The following is a 20,298-nucleotide window of genomic DNA, read 5'->3' on the forward strand; positions in this document are numbered from 1 at the left end:
CGATATTGTGTGTGTGTGTGTGTGGGGGGGGGGGGGGGGGGGGGAGGAGGGTATAATTGTCTATTGATTTTCCAGTTAAACCTCTTTTAACATTTGATTTTACAGACATCAAATTTAACCCATAACTCATTACCATAAGAATTATCTGGTATCGTTTTCATATACAAATGTATACATTCCATGAAAACTTAATTCAATTTAATTGCATGAGACGACAATGAAGTCAGCAGCTGTAAATATTCCATAAAAAGGGAATATCACCATTCCCTCTCCTATACAAAAAATTAAAACTTTCATTAAAACGTTATCAGCAAGTAAATGCATGCAACAAAATACTTTAAAGTTAAAAATGTTCAAACAAAACTTCATTTGATATAGCAGTAATTAAAAGAGACTGAAAAGGATCATGGTCAATTTCTACAGTCAATAGATGAGGGTCATGAAGAATAGAAAGGTTTCTTAGTTTATGAAAATATGTCCCTATTTTTTATGGGCCAGCACATTCAGACATCAATGATATAAAAAATCTGTCTCACACAATCTTCAAAATGAGATTTTATCGATACAAACTGCATTCCATTTAAATACATTTTTTTAAAGTTTTGACAATATAATTGACAGATTTAGGGAAGATTTTCATGAAATTCCATTATACCATATTTATATTATGACATACAATCATGATCATAGCTTAAGATTTTATTCTACAAAGCACTAAATAAAGATCAAAATAGAATTTCAACAAAAAAATTAAAGGTGGATATTTAAAAGACAATTTTATTCATTTGATTGACAACTGTATCAAAATACCCCTCTCAAATGTTTGATGCATGTTTTATCATTGTAATTTATTGATAAATAACTTTTTAATTACCCCTGCCCGTTAATTTTTAGTTACCTTATATACTTAGAGTATAGAGTTGGTTTCAATTGAAACTCACCAAAAACATAACACTGACGACATTTAAATTAGCTATAGATTGTCACGCCAAATGACATATAATATCCCAGAAAATTTTTGGGAAATTTTTGCACACAGCAATCAACTGAAGTGACTCCTTTGTGAAGTGCTTCCTACGAAATGAATTTTGTAGTCCCCAAAAAGATGATAAAGTAGACCCCATGCTAAGAGCAATCGGACAGAGCCTTATAAATGACAAATCAATAAGAAGTACCCGCATGTCTGCAAATAGAATAAAACAATATTTCTCTCCTAAATCGGCACAATCGTGTTTGCACCCCTTTCAAGTATCTCTGTGAAAGAGATGACCCATCCCTATACTGTTTTTGAAAACTAAGCGATGAGAAAAAGTGTCTTGTAAATTACTGTCACAAAAGACGCAGCAATGAAACAAAATTTTCGTATTTATTTAGACGTCGGAACAGAAAATTAATACATTATCTATACCTTGTAAGGATCAATTATGCAAACAAAGTGTCAATCTACCAAGATATTTGGTAAATAGCCCAAAATTCTGGTCGTTTTTCATGCTGCTCTTGCTTAAAACATTGTAACACCCCATCACAAAATGTAACGCAGTACTCAGTTGTACATGTTCCAAGCTCCTGAGGATATTGAAACCTTCACAGGTAGCCACAACCTGAGGACACCTTATTAGAAAGGTATTTCTTTTTTCATTTAAACATTTCAAATGAAATGACAATTGAAGTCTAACGACTAGAATCTTTTATTTGTATGAAAAATAAATTTCTATTCTTGCTACATTTTAACTTATTTCAATTCAATACATGAAATTACCAAAACATGCTTATCGAATGCATGCAAATTAAGCAAATAGATATATCTATTTATCATATCTACCATTTGATCTAATTCATTATTTGAATTTTTCAAAAATATTCCAATGAAACAAGACCCCTTACCTAATCTCAATTTAAAAACTCATATAAAATAGCAATTTGTGATGCTTTAAATTCCATCAATGCTTTACAGGATATGATACCATATTGAATACCAGTTACTTATGGTAAATAGGCAAGTGATTTGTATCTTTTTCATCTTAATAAGGAAATGGCTGGACGTACTAGCAGAGATTTTCTGAGGGTTCACAGAATCCCAATGGGACGACAAAGTAAACCATCTCCTAACCCTCAACAAACAACCAAAGGTCAAGCCTCCCCCAGAAAGACAAAGGGGGCAGCAGCACTGAAAACATCAGTCGATTTGCAGAAACAGAAGGTGGAACAACTCTGTGAATTTCTCCTTGGAAAGGCTTCCATGAGTGACAATGTTTTCTCCAATTGTCAGGATTCTGTGAAAAGACTTGAATTGCTAAGAGCAGAAATACTAAAGGAGGTACCATGGGCGAAGGATTTGACTGAGCAGAACAGTTTCATGGGAATAACCGGACTTCTTTTAAAAGAGTTCCAGAAACAGAAAATTGAAATTAAAAAGCTTCTGGATCATCAGAGTGAACAAGTGAGGTTAATGGAATACAAAGCAAAACAAATTAAGGAGCTGCAAAACAAGCATCAGATTCAGATTGTCGCAAAAGAGGAAGACAACAAATATCTGATTTCTGAGTTAAACAATATAAAACTAGAAAATCAGAAACTTCAAAAGCAATCCAAGGACTATTTAGAATGCATTGAAAATCATAAAAACCAATTAAAAGCCAGTAGAGATAGTGAAAAAAAGTGTCAAGATGAATTAAAACAACTGACATCAGTCATGAGGAGGAAAGCAATGAAGTCCTCTCTTTCATTTTTGTCAAGGGAAGTTAGTGGAAAATCTTTCAAAAGTGATTCAGACACGTGCGATTCTTCAGTGAGTTTCGCAAACAGTGAAACCTCAACAGTATTTAGTGTCTCCTCTGAGAGAGAAACCAGTCAGCTATCAGAGTTAAGTTTTGCCAACAGCACTAAATCTGAGACACAACAGTTCCCTTGTATTCTGTGTTCACAGACATCCCAGACAACCCAAACATTTCTCTGTAAAGAATGTATCGATAAAATAAAATCATCTGAATTGTATTTTTATTGTATTTTCTATACATGTAATTTCAAAATCTAGATTTTATATCAAATCACTCTACATATTAGATATAGATAAGTAAAGAGTCAACTGTATCAAATCCAAGTTCACACAACATGTAAGCTGTACCAGCCTTGGTTTCCATAAGCCTAAATATTTCCCTTTTTACGGATAGAGTAAAACATTAAGCACCCTGTAAAATTGATCTGTGCAAGAGTAAAATATATATCATTCAAATTCAAGATTCAAATTCAAAACTAATACAACAGTATGTTAGGAGGTCAGGGGTTAAAATTCATAAAAAAAGGATTGAATGAAAATTTAAAACTAAGTTTTTTACCAAAGTATTTGGTTAAATGGTCTGATATCATGACATAATCGATTTTCATAAAAGACGAGTTTGCACGCTTTGTACCACAGTGAAAAATTAAATGATCGGAAAAGCCTGTGTGCATGCAAATCCCAACTGAGAGATCAAGAATATCAATTTGTTCTATCAACATTGTGGACAAGTAGTGATAGAGTGAATTTTGATGATATCAAAACATCACATTTAAAACCTAATTTAAATGAAAGCTGTACAGTATAATTTTGCTGTATAGATTCATTCACATGGCTGTTTGACAGTTCCCTGTAAATGAAGGCTCTCAGCCTATATGCTTAATTTTGATAAGCACATGAGATGCCTGATGTAGTTTTAATTATGTATACGGCATAGAACAAACTTTTAATTACTTTCAGGTAATAGGTATTTTTAAAATTATTTCACAATTCATTGAAGAATATTTTTCTTTACTTAGCAGTTATATGTCCACATATGGAGAATTGAAATATGATGCTGGGGAAGGGACTATTATGATTGTGTTTAATGTTTGGCTTTACTGTTGAATGCTGGGGGATCATTGCATGATGCCTGCATGCTGTAACCTGGAAAGTTTTAATGACCCCAAAACACTATGCACTAAACCTATTGTATATCATTTACTGGCAACTTGTCTGTCAACTTGCCATTGATAGGAACCTGTGAAATCCCCCCCCCCCATTTTTTTTGGCTGCTGTATGCTTATTTTCTATTGTTACAGCAATGCAAAAATGTGCACAATACACAATAATTTAGTAATCTTAAAAGACATACATGTTAAGTCCATCCAGTTGATTCAGTAGAGACAAGTGCATGGCTATTCCATTAGCTTCATTACCTGTTGAAGTTCTAGTCTCCATTCATGTGGTCTTTATGTGATATAAATATTAAATGAAATGAAAAATGCTGCGACATCTATGTACAATGTTTCTGGAACTGTTTGTGGATGAGAGAGAGAGAGAGAGAGAATTATTCAGTTGCCAAGGACAAGCACCTACAGTCCTTTTGAGACATACAATAAATCTTGACAGGAAACTCTACAAGTAGTTTGGACTCCATAACACGGAGTCTTGTTAGTTCAAATTGATTGAGTCTAAGATCAAATCTTGACATGATTATGCAGGTCCTTTAGAATATTTTCCTTATGCAAATACATGTATAGAGCTATCCCAGGGGATTAAAACCTTCTAAAAACGAGAATTGGTTTAAAAAATGATGCCATGATCATCATACAGAAGACAGGTATAGAAAATCTAACAAATGCTACAAAATACAAATTATCACTTCAACAGGTTGGCACAATAGAGCAAGTCTTTTTAAAATTAGAGAAAAAATCTCTTTCAATTACCTGGTATATCAATTATAGATTTGTTCTTGATTTTCAATAAAAATATTGAACTATTAATCATCTTTTAATTTATAATAATGGCAACATATATTTTGGTGGGAATTACCCATTCCTTGACCCTTGTAGACAGTTACACTGAAGATCTTATCTATCATTTTAGTGCCGGATTGATTGAATTGCTAATTAAATAAATAGATACGATAAGTGGTACAATACATGCAAATTAGATCAATTTTATCTGTGTGAAGATCTGATAAAATCTTGAATAGATGCAGACCTTCTTATCTGAAATGTATGTGGTATTACTTTAACCACTCATTGACAGTTTGGATCTAGTAAAATCAAGTACTGGTCTTTAATTTGATTTATATTGGGAATTCTTTTACATGTACTTTTCACACAAGTGAAGAATAAATCCAGCTACTTTGAGAGAACCTAAATGAGCAAGTATGCCAGACCCGCCAAAGAGATCTAATTCAAAGCTAAATGCTCTGGACAAAAAACGAAATCGACAACCTTCCTTCATGAAAAGTACTTTATCCAAGAAAGGGAAGGAGCAACCTAGCAAACCTAACCTGGACATCATTATACAGCAAATCCATGAACTTGTGCTAAGTCCAAAATCCATTGGCAATGATTCTGTGTCTAATGCTCAAAATACTCTCTGTCAGCTTCAGGCATTCAGAAATGAGGCTCAAACACTGCTAGGAATTCCTGAAGGATCCAATGTGACTTGTTTTGGAGATCTGGCAGACCTCATATTGAAAGAGATAAAAAACCTACGGACCAATTTGACTGAAAAAGATGCAAACTTTGAACAGCAAAAACAAGTGACCGAGTTTTTTCAGCGTAAAAAACAAGAAGCTGATAATAATCTTCAATTGAAAATAATTGAATCTGAGGAACTTACAAAAGAAAAACAAGATCTGGAGAAGAGAAAACAAGATCTGGAAAAGAGACTTGCAACTTTTGAGCTAGAGCTGAAACAGTTAAAAGATTGTTATAATGAAGAGAAAAAAATGTGGGAAAGGAAACATTTGACACAGATGAAATGTGAGTGGGTGGAAGAATGGGTTAATACAGAACCAAACGATCCAGGGAAATCTGACCAAACAGACAGTAAAAATCTAGTAAGACCAATGTCAGCCCTTCTTAGAATAAATAGTGCCGTTTCAACCTTCAGTTGTGCCAACAGTGGAAAAACAAATCCTGATTTTTTTCGGAAGGACACTGGACAAACTGATACTGCTTTGGACAAAACCTGGAAAAAAAATTTCCACCTGCGTCGAAAGAACAGTGGACAAACTGACATCAGTTTTGCAAATAGCAGTGAATTTTTAAGTATTGTGCAAAATGAGATCTGAAAAGATAGTGGTGTCAAATTCAATCTAAAAACTAATTTCTTGAATTTCTAATAATTTAATTCTGGTTGTAACACGCTTCCTGATTGGCTAAAAAATTATTTTATATCGTATACAGAATGTTGCCTATGTCATAGTAAGACTAACGTCAAACAGTATAAATACGCCTAACATTACGTTTGAATTTTGTACAATTTTACGTCATTTTAAAGGTCAAATCACCTTTTTTAACTAAAATGAAGCATAAAAAAATTAAATTATAAGCAATGAATTCAATATGTATTAGTTTTATAAGATATAAAATGGTTTGAAACAGTTTATATGCTTTTTTATGAAATGCCTCGCGGTTTATAAAGCATAAACTGCCTCAAACCATTTTATATCTTAAAAAAAAAATATATTGAATTCATTCCTTAAATATTTAAATATTGTATCATGTTTTATTGTTTTATGTTCCAATGACACTGTTAACATAGCTGCAGTGGATGAAAAAATACAGACAGAACATTGTTTGATTAAAAATCTAAAGTATTCACTAATTATTAAAAAATGTTTGCTTTTTAATTGATTTTGTGATATATTCATTATTGCAAAATTAAGAAACATTTTATGAAGAACAATACAACAGGTTTCTGATCATGTTTGATCTATAAGTATTCAATTTCAACTGTTATTCCCCCATACCCAAAAAGGCACTATATAATGTTATATGCAAATGAAGATCAGATGGTGCAGTCCAATTATTCTATTCAAACCATAACATGCATGAAAATACCTCTTAGTCAGTTTAGAGACTTTACCAATCAAAGAAATAACAAGAGATGTTTGTAAAACACTTATGCCCCCCTCCCTTGGAAACATCTGCGAAGAAAACGAACGGAAACTACCGGTACAAATAATTGAAATTTTTTAAGCCCGAGGCACATAACTCTGTCAAAAAAATGCTTGATCGTACTCAAAGTTACACTCGACCTAGATATTATTATGATAAGCCAGTATACCAAATTTCATTTGAATATGTGCATCCTATCGAAGAAAATGAACAGAAACTGCAAATAATTGAAATTTTTCTAAGTCAAAGGGGCATAACATTATCGAAAATTGCTCAATCGTACCCAAAATCGAACTTGATCTAGATAACATTATAATAAACAAGTATATTAAATTTCGTTTCAATATGTGCATCCTTTGCGAAGAAAATGAACAAACTGCAAATAATTGGAATTTTTCTATGTCCAAGGGGCACAACTCTGTCGAAAATTGCTCAATCGTACCCAAAATCGAACTTGACCTAGATATTATTATGTTAAACCTGTATATCAAATTTTATTTCAATATGTGCACCCTTTGCAAAGAAAATGAAGGAAACTGTTGGTGGACCGACCAAAAGACCCACTGACAGACCAACCGACCGACAGACAGCAGCAATATGCCCTCCCTTCTTCGAAGGGGGCATAAAAATAAACAACATGCTGAATTTTTTGTGGTATGTAAAATTGATCATTGACCTTGAAATTTCTGTCATGTTGCTTAAACATTGAACTAATTATACCATATACATTTAAGGTAATATATATATATATATATATATATATATATATATATATATATATATATATATATATATATATATATATATATATATATATATATTACAAGTTAATTAGCAGAAACATTTAGGTAACTTAATGTATCAAAAACAGAATTGGGAGAAACATTTTACATATATAATTAAGTTGCCTAAAGAACAGACAACATAACACCGCATTTCTTTGAAATATAAAAATGTATTGGATCTCCTGATGTTTGTTCTGTACTTTCAGATAATATCAATAACACAGCTAGAGTTTGAGGTCAAAAAGCTTGAATATTATTGTTTAAATTCCAAGAAGTCTTCATGATAGAGATGTTTAAACTCTCAAGGATCTATTAACAGCTGTCAAAATTCTGTAAAAATTAATCAGCTGTAATCTTGTCTGATACCTTAGCTTTATGATTATATAATACGCAGTTAAATAAAAACAGCCCCGATTGGTTACATTAGGTAAATGTAACACCCTAATCCTTTTGTATAGAAGTGATCACATGACATGGTGCTTCTGCACTGAATTCAGACATGACTGGTCCCAATATTATTTAATCTGGCAGATATAATCAAATGATTTAGTGATTTTGTAACCTGGTAGATATAATCATAAGATAACTTAGCTCCGTTTCTTAATGAGGACATATTTCGGTTGTAAAAAACCCCCAATAAACGTCGGATCATTTAATACTATTCACCCCTGATGATAAATCAATGTAAAATGAATGGGTCTCAACACAATCAATACCCGGTATTCCTCATTAATTACTAAAAACAATTAATATCTTACCATAAAAAGATTAGTCTTTACATAATTTAGCATTGCATGCAGTCTTCATTAAATTAAGCAAAATACTAAATTTTATTTAATTTAGAAGTAAAATATTTGTCAAGAAGTCAAGGTCAACTTCTAGGAATAACCATCCCATAAAAAAAGTTTTAACAATGCATGTCCTTATTTGTTTGATGCTCAATGGATTTACATAAATATATAATAATGGTAGATGAGGGACACAATTTTTTTTTTAAGTCATTGAAAAATCATTTTGTAAGAAAAAAAACACAATTAAACATCAGGAAACTGTCAATTAGGTGCAATAATGATACCATCTGTGATGGGAAACACCCTGTCTTAACCAAAATCCACTCTACAGCAGAGCATTACAAAGCTGTTTTTGAATGTCCTTCAAAGAGCATGTCTCTCAAACAAGCTATCTGACTGGGTATAGTCTATTAGATCATTGATGGAACTCAATCAGAACATCTTATGTGTTGGCCATTGTTTTAGCTCTATACGCACGACGCCACAAGTCATTCAAGACACAGCTGATTGACCACATCCAGAGGTGTACTATCAGATCCAAAGTTGTGGTTGTCTCAGATGGTAAGTAATTGCTTATTTTGAAAAATACTCATAAGATTTCTCCTCCTTAATTACTGCAAAATAAAGTTTTCTTGCAAATGTCTGTTTTATCTTAGCTAGGTCTTGAAATGAAATTTTTTGTGTATGGAATATTTCTTAATTATCTAAAAACATCATGTAAATCAATCTGGTATTCAATATCGACTGTGTCTTTTTTTTTCTCAAAAAGATTTCATACTAAAAGTGATGAGTAAACCAGTTGCTAAAGATAGCCCTTCTGTGAACATCAACTACAAGTCATTCGGACCGGGTGGCAGGGAGACCGCGAGACGTGTCATCCCAAAACAAAAGGGTCGACATAAACCAAACAAGACTCTAATAATTGTGCCTAAAAAACAGTTCAGTGAAACCTTTACACAAACTGAGGAGGACTGTGTTACTGATGTGAATCAGTTAACAAAAGCTGCCCAGGTCATTTACTCTTTCTGTCATTCAAATGGAGGGGAAATCCTGCACACTGAAAAAGTTCTTGAAGAGTCGACAAAGATCCTACAAGCCCTCTCTCTTCTGAACAAGTCTTTTGACTTTTCTGATATTCCTGAATCAATACCATTTACCAGAAAGTTGAAAGAGGAAGTCAAAAGCATAGAAAAGTGTCAAAAACGCTGCAGAGAACTTATATCTTCTGAAGAACTTAGAACCTTCTTACCAAAATCTAAACTGACAAGTGGAAACCTTTTGGTTCACTGCAGATATTTATTGGAGGAATTCAGCCACAGAGAAAGGAAGTTCAGACAAGCAGTTCTTTCCATAGTTGAATCAGAAAACCTAGGTAAGACCAAAGCTGAAGCTATTTTATCACAGACTGACCACAAAGAGCAAATTCACAATCTTGTAGAAAGTGTTGTCGATAAACAAAGGGATTCCACTGATAAGGATAAAAGTGAACTTCACGAACAATACAAAGACATCAGCATCAAACAAAAAAATGAAATTCAAAAACTAAAAATGAGGGTAGAAAAATTTGAAGAAGAAAAGGAAAAAATAAATGAGGATTGCCGAGAAAAAGTTATTGAAATTCAGCAAGATGTCATTAAGTGCAATGAGTTTTGGGAGAAGCAGCAGCAAGATCTTCTGGAAAAACAGAAGATCTTGGAATCAGAAAAAATGAAAATGGCAAAACTGATTGAAGATGAAAAACATAGAGTCACTCAAAAAGAAAACGAAAACAAGAAACTCCAAAAACTTTACCATGAAATGAAAGAAAAACTAAAGGAAATGGAAAAACTGAATTACAACATGTCTAAGGCTAGGAGGAAATCACAGAAGAAAACAGAAGATAAGGGATGCCATGCAAATCTGCGACCTGAAAGTGAAAATGTTTCCTGCCAAACTGACAGTGCTCCAACCACCATGCAAGAAACTGTCAAAACTGTCTCCAAAGCAATTACCACATCCACTCCCCTACCAGCTAGCATTCAAGAGAACCTGGAGCCTAGATATCAAAACCACTTTCATGGTTCAGTCAGTAACATCAACCTCTATCAAATCTTCCATGACCGGGTGTCAACTTCTAATGCACACCACAGAGACTCTGCAAACACTGGACGCAGCAGCAGATCCCATCTCCATGTTTCGTCCAGTTCTTCTACAAGACACCACAGAACCGCTCAGCACGGACACAATATGACCATGGACCGCTATGAAGCAAGTGAAATAGCCATGCGATGCGAATCCAACATTTCGTTTGCCAATCCCGAGTCTCTACATGGTGATGACTTTATTCAGGAATAATTTGAACACCAAATGACTTCCAGTGCATTTGTATCAATATCCTATGTAAGAGTTACACCCCTTTGTTCTTCTTGGAGTTCCAATGTTCATTCAAGTTTGGCAGCATTGACACCCCATTTTAAAAAAAAAGTTTTTAAAATAACCATGCTTGGAAACATTTTCATCAATTTTTTACACATACATGCACATCATGGTTACATAGAGTAATAGTCTCCAATGAATAATGTAACCTATAATTGTTTCCATTTCATTTGTTCAAAAACCTTCATTATTTTAATACATAATTATATTCATATGTTTGGGGTTTCTTTGGTAATTAACTGTCATTGAGTTATATTTTCTCAATTTACTGTGGAAATTATGTGAATTTAACTCAGTAAATGGAGTATGTATGGGCAATAAAATATGCAAAGAGAATGTAACTTAAGTTGGCTTTTAATATAAAACTAATTTGCAGTCAAAGAACAATTAGCATTTTTGTAACTGTATCAATCTATATAAGACAAGTAATATCTTTGAATTTGCAAACAGACAATCATATATTACATATACTAAATTTTCAATGAATTCATAGATTAAACTAAAGAGGTATAGCACCGTTTCCCATTATTTCGTCTACACCTGTGTTTGGATGGAAAGAACCTTTTACTAAAAATAGCTTCAGGTTCCTAGCTGTCGCAGTATGATTTTCGAAACCCAGATACTGATTTTATAATGGTGTCCGTAACAACTGATCAATTTTGTCAAAAATTTGGGAAAATCTGTGTAAAATGTTAGCTGATATTCGGAACCAAGATAAGTTCAAGCAAAATGCAATGGGTGTAAGTGTAAATAGAGTACATGTATAGTGTAAATGAAGAGATCTATATATATTGGGTGTGCTCATACTCGACTGAATTAAACAAGATAATTTTAAAAAAAACCAAAAAACCCAGAAGATTACATACATGTAACTTAATCTCTCTATTCTTTTTATGCTTCAATTAAGTGAAAAAAAATATTTCCTACTTGGTGGATTCGATCCAGCGACCACAATATCTAAAAGACCTCCTAGTTACCACTAAGCCACGCATATAACACTTTCGGTAGATTGATTTTAAATACATACATGTATAGCTATATACAGGATATATTAGAAAATACACTAATTGAAATATTTGTCTAATTTTCAGTACAAAGACCACATTAAACCAAAACTAATTCAATATAAACATATACTATAATACCTGTAGAACATAGTTTTAATCATATTTTTTTGGTTTAGAGTGGTTCAAATAGTCAAATTTCCATTTGTTTTATCATATACAAACTATTTTCCTCTATATCCCTAACAAAATATATTTATGATGTTGTGTAAGATAATTAATTAAGACTCTTTCAAAATGGTAATTGTGTTATTTTAATTTCTTTGAATATATTTAAATTAAATATTGTATAATATTAAAAATGTCTGATGTTTGCCAAAGTGCAATATTTTGCGACGAAATCGTATATTAAGTGTGCTTTGGGTTTAAAAAAATAAACGGCTACCTTTCTGTTTAATAATTGTATACACAATTCTCTTATATTACAGAGTTTACAAAACCAAATCATTAAATAGCATTACATATCACATTGAACAAGGTTGATCAAACATAATGTCTAAAATGTTGAAACTCTTCACAGTACTAGACCACTTTAAATTTATCTTTAGTAACACAGGTAAATTCTAATCTGTTGAAAAGTTGTCCCTCATATACAGAATGTGGGGGGGACAAGACAATTGAAAGAAAGCTTTCTGTCAATAATGGAAATCGCTGTTTATGTATTTAACCCCAGCCATATATTCCTCATGGCCAAGAGTTTATTGATAGATACTCCAGATACGGGAGTTAAACAGCGTCCAATTGCCATAATACAGGCCAATACACGGTGTGGATTTAAATACTTTCGCACTCGAACTCATGGGATAAAGCTTTTTCGAACTGCCAGGTCATTTGAATCCAATGGATCCAGTGACGTCAAAGAATAAATGAACGACTGAAATATTTGACACAGTTCCAATTCAAGCGAGCATTGCAAATGTACCCGAAAGCTTGGGATTTCCCACTCAAGACGACAGTTGACAACTGAATGGTTCACTAGTACCTGACTGTAAAGGGTTCAGTAATTATAACCGTAAGTATCATTTATTATGATAAATTGACATACAGTTAAGACAGCTTCCTTTTAATGAACAACAAATGACACCACCTTCAAAAACATAATTAACTAAATAGGAAAATGTTTTTTGGAAGTTTTTTAATATTTTTCCAGGAGAGAAAAAAAGAATTAAATAGCTTATAATTATGCATATTACATTATCTTGTCAAATCACATGGTGTCACAAAATCTATCATTATGCTTGAATAATTGTTGCGCACCCTATCTTTCTAAGCAAAGACTGTACTTAACAATGCCAAGATTTCTGTTTGAGCAACGATAAGCATGTTCCCAAAATAAAGATTTCCATATGTCACCTTTGACCCGATTTACGTCATTTAACACTTAAACCAAAACCAATGCACCTCTCTTTGAACTAGATCATTTAAATGTCTTGGCATTCTTTAAAAGCTTTGTGTCAATTTTTAGAAATTTAACGATAACCAATGCTCATTTTTGACCAGGATTTTGAGTAGGGAGCACTGAAAGTAAAATGGAGCCCGCTGAAAGACAAGCTTTACACACTGTAAAGGAGGAATTACAGAACTGTGCAGTGGTCAGTGACAGAATGCTCAGCTATCTCCTACAGAACCAGAAAATCACAAAGGCTGAAAAATATGAACTATCGGTATGTGTCATTCAATTGAGCACTTTTTTTAATTCCAGATTAATGGTTTGATTGTAAAATTCTTTTGTTGCCATGGTTCAAAGTTAATTTTAATCAACCTTACATCTGCATCTATTTTCTTAATTTTTTTTATAGAGACAAGGAGCCAACTGCCAAAGAGTGAAAAGAATATTACAGATCATGAAAAATCGAAGAGAACCCTTAAAAACACTCACAGAAGCTTTACTCCTGGATGTGAAAAATGACTACATTGTTCAGAAACTTAAGAAAAAGGTTCGATTTTGCCGCAAGCGTCTTCAAGCACAAGAAAACCAGACTTCCTCCTACTTCGGTCAGCTTGATGATGTTGCCGATGTTCTGTACACGCGTGGATATCTGACAATTTATGGTCAATCTAGAAAAGTCAGTGCAGGAACCAGCCACCAGGCTCTTGTTGACGACCTGAACAAGTTCGTTGAGGATGTGACCAAGTGTCGTGGGAGCTTGGAGCCATCCAGCGAGAGACAGAGTTTTCAAGAAATCATCGCCGAGTACAAAGAAAAGAAACAGCAGGAAATTGAAAATGCTAAACTTGTGTGTAGCAAACTCGTGAAAAGCAAAAACAGTGACTTGGAAGACAAAAAGAAGCACATTGCCGACTTACAAGAAGAACTTACAAAATTGAAAGTGGAAAACGAGTCTATGCGCAAGAAAATGGGAATGGAAATCAAGAACAAGGTGCAGGAGAATGTGGATCGTCTTCTGATGCTTCCCCGCCTGTCTCCCGCTGATCCTTACAGGGAGACGGAGGCGGACAAGCTAGACAAGAAATTACGTCAGCGATCCCTGGAGAGAAACCCAGAGCCAGTAGAGCACTCTGATTCTGGAAGTGAATATGACTCTGAATGTGAACAGGACAGTGAAATTCCTGGTCCGAGGCAAAGCACGACAACGATTCAGAAAGGATCCAAGATTGTCCACAACTACAACATCTACAACAATCACATGTACAGCAGTGCCAAAGTGTTTCAAAATTAGTGTCTTATCTAAGACTTTTTAACAGAGTAGCTTTAAAGTTGTTACATTGTTATATCTTTTCTATTGTACAAAGACTTGTTATTTATTTTGTTATATGATTAAAGTTGTTGAAAATAAATTTTCTTTTTATTCTTTTTTTCTTTCCTGAATTCCTATTTCTTGGGAACTAAGGGAAGGTTTAAGATTCCCTGCCAAAAACTCTGACCTAGAACTTGGTTTCTAGCCAAAGTCAATACTGACCATGGGCAGCCAATAGTTCAGTGAATATCAGAGGATAAAGAAACCACCCTGCTATTAGAATGCCTCTGTAGATTAACAGGGTTCTAACCTGGTAAGGAGCTATTGGAATTGGAAGTCCAATGTATGTTAAATATCCTAGGTACATAGGAAAGTTCACTTTTTTGGATGAATGCCAATATTAAGACTAACATTTGCAAACCACCATATACTGTTAATGTCCAGCTCTATATTGAGGACAAATCACTTTAATGAAACTAACACATGCACATTAAGTTACAAAATCTATATTTTGATTTTAAATATCAGTAAGATTTCTTTGAAATCTACATCTGACCTCATAACCATTTTTTTCTTTTGAAACTATTTTGCAATGACATTAAGTCAGACAATAAATTCAAGAAAGAACACAGATCTATTTTTTGAGAAATCAAAGTTTTATTAAATAGTTTTAAAAATCATGTAAGTTCACAAATTATGATCATGCTGGAATACTAAGTTATCGTACTCTCTGAAATTTGTCCCTGTATAACATTAACTATTCAGTGCTGTGTAATTTTTAAATTTTGAAATCTATTCAATCCTCCAGTATCACTGATGTCAAGAAATAAAATTAGAGCCAATGCATCTATCTTTAAATCAAATGACAGTTTAAGAAAAAAATTGAAGAAATATCAGTTTCTACAGGTAAAAAAAAAATGCAATGAATCATTAGATTTAGTTTTTGCATATCTGAAACCAATCGAGTTTAATATCTCTTACAGCAATGGGCATTTGAACTCATAAAAGAACACAAGTGAAGAAATTGCATAAGATTTATAACCACTTCTCAAATAATAAAGCTTTGAACTTAAGGATTGGAACCCAACTCAATTTCAATAGGAGAAACTGTATCATATGCTCAGTTTTAAGATTATTACATGACCAAATCTGACAATATGCAATCTATTGAATAAAATCAGTTGAGACACAGGGTTCCTGCTTGTAATATTGCACATGCAAAGGAATTAGTCTTGGTAACCATCATAAATGTAAGCCATTTAGTGATTTTAAATCTCCATATGGAGATGACTCATCTATGGGTATTAGGTGTACTTAAATAGTGTTTGAATAAGAATAAAGCATATCGATCTTTTTCATTTTCTGCTACACTAGGCATGTTAAAGTTAAAACCATGGTCAATGAGTATCGCAATTATTCTTGTTAATTAATGATTTTCTGGTTCATGCTCAGAGTCTTTTGATTGGCTGATTACTCCCCTTTACAAGACCATGTCGAATATTGTTAAGTTTTACAGAAGAGCAATAACAACCCAATATTGGTCAGACAAAGCAACACAATTAATTAGTTACTCAAAGAATACTATCTGGCCCCTGAAAGACAATATCATAGTCTGATAAACATCCAATTATGCCTTCCTATAAAATTGGAACCCACAAAACTTGAATACCTTGCACCTGTTCTTTAGAGTTACCTTGCTGTGGTGGATGCCATCAACATTATATGTACTTTAACCATTTCCTAACTATAAGCAAAGAACATGTCAGAGAGTGCAGTAGATCTAGTTTGACACATTGTAAACAGGCATGCAGTGCTGAATGCTGCTTTGCCCATTATTATTGCAGATTGATTATATTTCATTGTGTATTCATTTAAGATTTTTGGTAGAAAGCATGTATACGTACCCAGCTCTGCTAATCAAGTACATCACTCAATGTCATGCATATATGCATGTAAATACATACATTCAGAAATGCTCTTTATCAAATGTATACTAAAATGTCGAAAAGTTAATTTCTGCAAAATATTGTAGGCATGTAAATGCTTATAAAAAATGCCTTATGCAGCAATGTATGAAATTTAATAATCAATATTCGAGCCTGGATGTACTTACTTTATTATTTTATGACCAAGCAACTTTCAGACTTCTCATAACAAATTAACAATCAATTAATCTTAAATCTACAAAATCTTGTCTCCTTGTTTTTTTTATTCATAATTTCAGCTATATACAGTTATTAGAGCTGAAAAATGTGCATGAATACAAGACATTTGTACTTTGCAGTGCTCATATATCAAAAACATTTCAAGTCCTTATTGTTCAGTGTCCATTATTACAGAAAGTCATTTTGTTCAGTGCCCAAATGGAAAAATTATTTTAACATCTGATCAATGCTCAAAGGAAAATTATAGAGAACTCAAACCTCAAGTAAAGCACCAGAGTTTATGAAATACTAAGAGGAACTAAGAGCAAGAAATGGAGCCAAATTCTGCATTTTCAGACTTTCATATGCCCCCCCCTCCCATTTTTAGGTAATCTTAGCGAAGTAGTTTATTGGATATGCCTTCTTCTTTTCTTTAAATTCCCACAAAAATCATTATAACTACTGGTATAAATGTTTACATATTCTGGAAAAAATGTGTGGATCTAAAATATAACTTGTCTCAACTTCTTTCATAATCAAGATGTCAGTTAAGGTGACAATGGTGGCTGTTCAAATTAAGACACGTGATCATTGCATGTGCCCACATAATTCAGAAACTACAGATCGTACTTAAAATTGACACCCTTGGATTTTTTTAAAGATAATTTAACAAATAGATGAGAATTATTGCAAAGGAATGACTTAAATTTTACCATATTAGGTAAATTACATATGAATGTGTGTTTGACTGTAAACCTGAGAACAGGGATACCTTACAATTAATACAAATACAAGACAAATTTAATTATAACCATATTTGAAAAACTCTCCCCTATTCTGCCAGAGAACTTTAACTTACATATCTCAACTCAGAGGAGGTTCAAAATTGGGCCCCCCCTGGGGAATGAACATAGATATAACGTCTATTAAGACCTCAGTAAATACTACATGTACAAAGTTCCAAATCAAATATCCTGTTCAAATCAGCATGTTGAATACTACAAGTATTATGAGCAGCCCTTAAAGTTTTACTCTAATCTTTCATTTTTATTTTATGGTTATCCAGGGAAATTCTTGAACTGATAAGATCGCCTGAATTGAGCTATTCAAGAAATTTGTCAAACACTTAAAAATGTTTTTAATATACCACAAAGAGAGCTGATATATCTAAAATGAAGAAATAAAAATTGTTTATGAATTGATGCTTCATTATTTGACAATTTAATTGGACAGTAACAAAATGGGAAAAAAAGGTTTTAAAGGGTTAAACAATTTGACTACAGTGTGTATCTGCACGCAAATGATCAATCGATAACTTGTTAAAAGCAAGAAGCCCTTTAAAAATTGCATGTCTAAAGATAAGTCTGATATTATGGAGCTTTTTATTAGTTTGACACTGAATTCCGATTCACTTTTTACAATTTGATATCTCTTTCTTCTGAAGTCAAATTCCACAATCTCAGAGCTAATTTAATGAAGAAAAAAAAAAAGGTATATATTTAAGCATTGAATCATTATTTTTTGAAAGATGTGGTCTCATAACTGCAACGGTGTGTGCATACAAAATGAATAACGCACGCTACCGCGTTATGAAAATTTGTTTCCACACCCCGTTGCAGTAATGATACCACATCTTTAAAAAAATAATGATTCAATGCTTATATTTACGTTTTTTAACATTCATTCTCTTTCTAAAAACATGATTTATTTTTAAAAATCTCTTCCTTATTCAACGAGCAATGTGCAATTAACGGAAAAGCTATTGGAACAGCTGAATCATGCTACCGCGTTATGAAAATTTGTTTCCACACCCCGTTGCAGTAATGATACCACATCTTTAAAAAAATAATGATTCAATGCTTATATTTACGTTTTTTAACATTTATTCTCTTTCTAAAAACATGATTTATTTTTAAAAATCTCTTCCTTATTCAACGAGCAATGTGCAATTAACGGAAAAGCCATTGGAACAGCTGAATCATGCTGACAAAAATAGTGAACAGAGATTTGATAACTTATAAGAGAATTTTATTTTTCATTTTGTAATTTGATAAATTTACTTTTGGTTTACTAAGAAATTAATCAATTGAATTCATTTTACTAATAAAATGTGTTTACATAAATGAAATATTAATCAGCGTAAGTATAGTATCAGGTCGTGATCTGGCTTTATGAAGTCGCGAGGAGAGTCAGTCATGTTCTTCGAGAAATACTAAAGGAAGACTGTATCCATATGCACCAGAACTGGTGATTGGGTCTTCTGTGTTATGCGTAAATATCACTCAATTAAATCAATGCAATTTGATAGGGGGAAAGAAAGTAAATGTAAATATTAATTGGTAAACAGTAAAACTGAACAACATGTGAATCTGAAATTTACGCAGAGTCATAACAATATCACAGATGAAACAATTAAAGGAATCAAGAAGAATATCCCAGCTATATAGCAATAATAAATTATGCACGATTTTATTTTTGTCTGGGTCACAATTTGAATGCAGATATAACATACCTCTTTTTTTTTTAAAACATTACTTTAATAAAGAAAACATTTTGTAATAATTTCACTTTAATAAAGAAAACATTTTGTAATAATTTATGTACTTGTTATACATTATTTAAAAAAAAAAAAATTGAATCATAGGAAATAAGCTGCATTGGTACCAAATTGACAATTAGCAGTACATAAACTGGCCTGGAACAGTTTGTGTTCTAGCAGCTACTTTATGAAAAGTTTGTGAGTATTAATTCAGTTATCTGATTAAATCAGTTATATTAAAAAAAAAAACCCAAAACACCAAACATTTCAATTTTAGCAGTGTTTACCATGCAGAACTGACCATTGGAGTAACATTCTCAGTGGATGGTTTTTTTTTCTCTTTTATGCTTGCCATGTTCATAATGATGTGACCTTGACCATCAATTATTGACCCCAGGACAGGGTCATTAAATACCTGAGGTCAGGAGCAACTTGTGCCAAACCTGAAAACATCAGGCTCCAGGATCATTAAGCAATTTTAGACTTAAGTCAAAATTTGTACACTGTCTTATTGTCTTTGATTGAAAACATAACTGGATGGGGCACTTGCCCATAATCTTAATAGCTATGGGCAAGTTTGTGGCATTTTTTACACACAAATAGCCCCATCTTTCTTGCCATTTCTAGTCAATTATATGTTGTATATGCTTTCATATCCATTATTTTGTGATATATGCCAAAGAAGACAAGGGTGATTTGTTATTTTTTTATTGGTAGCAAATGCTGTTTAATTTTCATCTAGCAAGCGTGACCATTGTATAATAATATTTTTCAATACTTTTGGCATTTTTTAATAAATGCTTTTTTTTCAACACAATCTGTTTTAAGTTTCATATTTGCAAAAAACATTGCAGAGTAGACTCATGGAGGATTTGTGGAATGAAATATAAAGAGGATGGTATAAAGAGCAAGAATGTTGGATGTACAGACATGCAATCAAATGGATTCCAATGTAAACAAATAC

General features: G+C 32.7%; 4 protein-coding genes across 4 annotated transcripts in view; 3 read left to right on the plus strand and 1 right to left on the minus strand.

The window, feature by feature from the left end:
- LOC128179495 (coiled-coil domain-containing protein 73-like) overlaps nt 1-20,298 on the minus strand; it is a 118,856-nt gene that overhangs the window by 84,255 nt on the left and 14,303 nt on the right. The window lies entirely within an intron of this gene.
- LOC128179619 (uncharacterized) lies at nt 76-4,272 on the plus strand. The gene is made up of 2 exons (XM_052847108.1): nt 76-1,623; nt 2,030-4,272. Exon 2 carries the CDS (start codon nt 2,033-2,035, stop codon nt 3,032-3,034), a length of 1,002 nt encoding a protein of 333 aa, XP_052703068.1. The 5' UTR covers nt 76-1,623; nt 2,030-2,032; the 3' UTR covers nt 3,035-4,272.
- Nucleotides 8,905-11,234, plus strand: LOC128179506 (uncharacterized). The gene is made up of 2 exons (XM_052846936.1): nt 8,905-9,034; nt 9,243-11,234. Exon 2 carries the CDS (start codon nt 9,260-9,262, stop codon nt 10,805-10,807), a length of 1,548 nt encoding a protein of 515 aa, XP_052702896.1. The 5' UTR covers nt 8,905-9,034; nt 9,243-9,259; the 3' UTR covers nt 10,808-11,234.
- Nucleotides 12,815-14,751, plus strand: LOC128179613 (myosin-2 heavy chain-like). Its single transcript, XM_052847095.1, has 3 exons — nt 12,815-12,964; nt 13,453-13,616; nt 13,752-14,751. The coding sequence occupies exons 2-3, from the start codon at nt 13,482-13,484 to the stop codon at nt 14,631-14,633; spliced, it is 1,017 nt and encodes a 338-aa protein (XP_052703055.1). The 5' UTR covers nt 12,815-12,964; nt 13,453-13,481; the 3' UTR covers nt 14,634-14,751.

Source organism: Crassostrea angulata, chromosome 1, assembly GCF_025612915.1.
Source record: "Crassostrea angulata isolate pt1a10 chromosome 1, ASM2561291v2, whole genome shotgun sequence".
In the NCBI taxonomy this organism is placed as follows: domain Eukaryota; kingdom Metazoa; phylum Mollusca; class Bivalvia; order Ostreida; family Ostreidae; genus Magallana; species Magallana angulata.

Bases quoted from the DNA above. Each gene is read 5' to 3' on its own strand.
- LOC128179619 (XM_052847108.1), top strand. From the start codon at position 2,033: ATGGCTGGACGTACTAGCAGAGATTTTCTGAGGGTTCACAGAATCCCA.
- LOC128179506 (XM_052846936.1), top strand. From the start codon at position 9,260: ATGAGTAAACCAGTTGCTAAAGATAGCCCTTCTGTGAACATCAACTAC.
- LOC128179613 (XM_052847095.1), top strand. From the start codon at position 13,482: ATGGAGCCCGCTGAAAGACAAGCTTTACACACTGTAAAGGAGGAATTA. The intron at 13,617-13,751 runs GTATGTGTCATT...TTTTTTTTATAG, and splicing joins CTGAAAAATATGAACTATCG to AGACAAGGAGCCAACTGCCA.